Genomic DNA, 2,841 nt, shown 5'->3' on the forward strand with positions numbered 1-2,841 from the left:
GGAAGGCGGCGGGCGAGGCAGCGGGGACGAGGCGTCCCGGAGGCCAGGGGAGAGAGAGAGGCCGTCGGCACCGGGGGGCCGACCTGGTGCCACAGGTGGGAAAGGCACCGGGGGGCTGGCAGGGGAAGCTGCGCCGGCGGAGACCGCGGCTGCAGCCGGCAAAATAAACAAGTGGGAGCGGGCTGAAAGCTGGGCTGAAAGCGAAGGAGAGCGATAAAGAGAAAGAAAAGAATATTAAATCGCGAGAGAATGAGAAAATAACCCCGCCAAAGGGAGAGGAGGGGAGAGGCCGCCTGCTACGGCGTGGGTGGGGTCGACAAGAATAGAGTACATTATGCAGTTCATTTAGTTAACAAGGGAAATAATGAGGGAGCGTGCGGCGTGAATGCCAAGAGAAGAGCCACAGAAAGCCCATTGAGCGCCCGGCGCCGCCATCACATGGCGCGGGCGCTATTTAAAGCGGCGGCGGGCGCCGTTCAGCACCACTCGGGCTGGCCAGCGGCGCCGCGCGGGCGCTGCGCGGGGCGCTGCGCGGGGGCTGCGCGGGGCAATGCCGCGCTCCTTCCTGGTGGACTCGCTGGTGCTGCGGGAGGCGGGCGAGAAGAAGGGGGAGGGCAGTCCTCCGCCGCCGCTCTTCCCCTACGCCGTGCACCCCTCGCACCCGCTGCCCGGGCTGCCGGCCGGAGCCTGCCACGCTCGCAAGGCCGGGCTGCTCTGCGTCTGCCCGCTCTGTGTCACCGCCTCCCAGCTGCACCCGCCGCCGCCCGCTATCCCCCTCATCAAGGCTTCCTTCCCTCCCTTCGGCTCCCAGTACTGCCACTCGCCCCTGGCCCGCCAGCAGCACTCCGTCTCCGCCGTCAGCGTCGGGCACGCACCGGCGCTCTACCAGGGCGCCTACCCACTGCCCGACCCCCGGCAGTTCCACTGCATCTCCGTGGGTAAGGCGGGCAGGGGCGGGGAGCGGGGCTGCATGCCTGCATGACAGCGGTGGGCGCCGCGGGGAGGGGATGGGGAACCCGGGAGACCCTGCCGAAGACACCTGGGGAGGGGGCTGCCTGCCCGGCGCACGGAGGCTGGACGGGGAGTCCCGGCGCCTCTCTCTGCCGGTGCCCCGGAGGATGCGCTGGGGAAGCCCCTCTGCTGCCCGCCGAGCCTCCGGTCCGGGCTGTGTGGACGGGGAGGGAGAGGCGGCCGCGGTACGCTTGTGGGCTCGGACTCCAGCCTGGCAGCCGCTTGCTGGGTCTCAGACTCCCCGGGGACGAGGAGGGGCTGCGGACCCGCGGGTGGGCGGCAAGGAGGGCTCAGCGGGGACTGGCGAGTGCCCGGCGTGGCGGGGCGGGCGGCGGAGGGTCCGGCTGGTCCTGACGGTGCGCTCCTCTCCATTCCCAGACAGCACGTCCAGCCAGCTGCCCAGTAGCAAGCGGATGCGCACCGCATTCACCAGCACGCAGCTCCTGGAGCTGGAGAGGGAGTTCGCCTCCAACATGTACCTCTCCCGACTGCGGCGAATCGAGATCGCCACCTACCTGAACCTCTCCGAGAAGCAGGTGAAGATCTGGTTCCAGAACCGACGGGTCAAGCACAAGAAAGAAGGCAAAAGTAGCTCCCACCGGGGCGGGGGGGGCGGCCACAGCTGCAAATGCTCGTCCCTTTCCACCACTAAGTGCTCGGAGGACGACGAGGACTTGCGCATGTCTCCGTCCTCCTCGGGGAAGGACGACAGAGGTCTCGCAGTCACCCCCTAATCACCCGCACACCCGCACCGGCTTTGCAGGAACTGTGGCGAAAGCAGGGGAGGGAGTCCTGCCTGCCCCGGTGCTGACATGCAGCCGAAGGATTTTATACTGTTTTGTATAATTTGTGTAATTTACGAAGGACTTTCTCGTCTTTCTAGACCCCCGGCCCACGGGGACGGGTGTCCCGGCACCCTGGTGTAAATAAACTCCTCCCTAGGACCCCAGGCGTCCCCCCATAGTGCTCTCTCACTTGTCTCCCCGCAGGCGCATCCCCGGGCCCGGGAAGCTCCTCGCAGACCTCCCCGCACCCCGACACGGGCGCGGAGTGCGCGGATGCTGCGCGGCAAGGGCGGTGCGCCCGCCTGGAGGGATGCTGTCCCGGGCTCCCTCCGGTAACTCGGCGGTGCCTAAAAGCGGGCGGACGGACGGGGAGGGCTGAAGGCTGTTTGGGTTACTATCTTCCCCCCCCCCTTCTTTTTTTTCCTATATTTTTTTTTTTCCTTTGCAAAATTGTTTTGTTTTGACTTCGTCGCTGCCGGGCGCACAACTGTGCTTGTACCGTTCCGTCCCACTCCCTCCCCGCGGGAGATATTTATTTATTTATTTATGTGCAGAGAAACGATGATGGCGATGATAATAATGATTATGATAACAATAAAAGCTCGTTGGTGGTTTATTTCCTTCTCTCCGCGTAGAAAGCAGCCACCCGGCGTCCGTGGGCGTGCGCTGGGAGCACCATCGCTCTCCAAACCTTTCCGCCGCAGCTCGGCACCGGGACCCGCCCGCTCCGGCGAGCGCAGATGACGGGGAGTCTTCCTTTCTCCGTGTCGAGCTGAAGGTACGGGGTGCATGGGACCCCCGCCTTCTGAGAGAACCGCGGGGACTCTCTCGGTCCTCCCCCGCGAAGCTAAAGATCTGGCTGGGGAGAGGCTGGGCTGAGCACCTTTCATTGCCAACCCAGCCGCAAGCCTGCCTACGGCTGTAGGGCAATATGAGCATCTGGCCGCCGCCGCGACTCGGCTCCTCTGTCCCGGTGTCCACGGCCGCCACATAGGAAGGACGTGCCTTGTCCCAGGCTCCCGCTAACCCTCGAGGGCTGGGGCTC

General features: G+C 65.5%; 1 protein-coding gene across 1 annotated transcript; it reads left to right on the forward strand.

The window, feature by feature from the left end:
• Positions 1 to 550: 550 nt before the first annotated feature.
• GSX1 (GS homeobox 1) lies at positions 551 to 2,228 on the forward strand. The gene is made up of 2 exons (XM_038145341.1): positions 551 to 938; positions 1,390 to 2,228. The coding sequence occupies exons 1-2, from the start codon at positions 551 to 553 to the stop codon at positions 1,743 to 1,745; spliced, it is 744 nt and encodes a 247-aa protein (XP_038001269.1). The 3' UTR covers positions 1,746 to 2,228.
• Positions 2,229 to 2,841: the final 613 nt, after the last annotated feature.

This window comes from Motacilla alba, chromosome 1 (genome assembly GCF_015832195.1).
Source record: "Motacilla alba alba isolate MOTALB_02 chromosome 1, Motacilla_alba_V1.0_pri, whole genome shotgun sequence".
NCBI classification, from domain to species: domain Eukaryota; kingdom Metazoa; phylum Chordata; class Aves; order Passeriformes; family Motacillidae; genus Motacilla; species Motacilla alba.

Bases quoted from the DNA above. Each gene is read 5' to 3' on its own strand.
- GSX1 (XM_038145341.1), top strand. From the start codon at position 551: ATGCCGCGCTCCTTCCTGGTGGACTCGCTGGTGCTGCGGGAGGCGGGC. The intron at 939-1,389 runs GTAAGGCGGGCA...CTCCATTCCCAG, and splicing joins GTTCCACTGCATCTCCGTGG to ACAGCACGTCCAGCCAGCTG.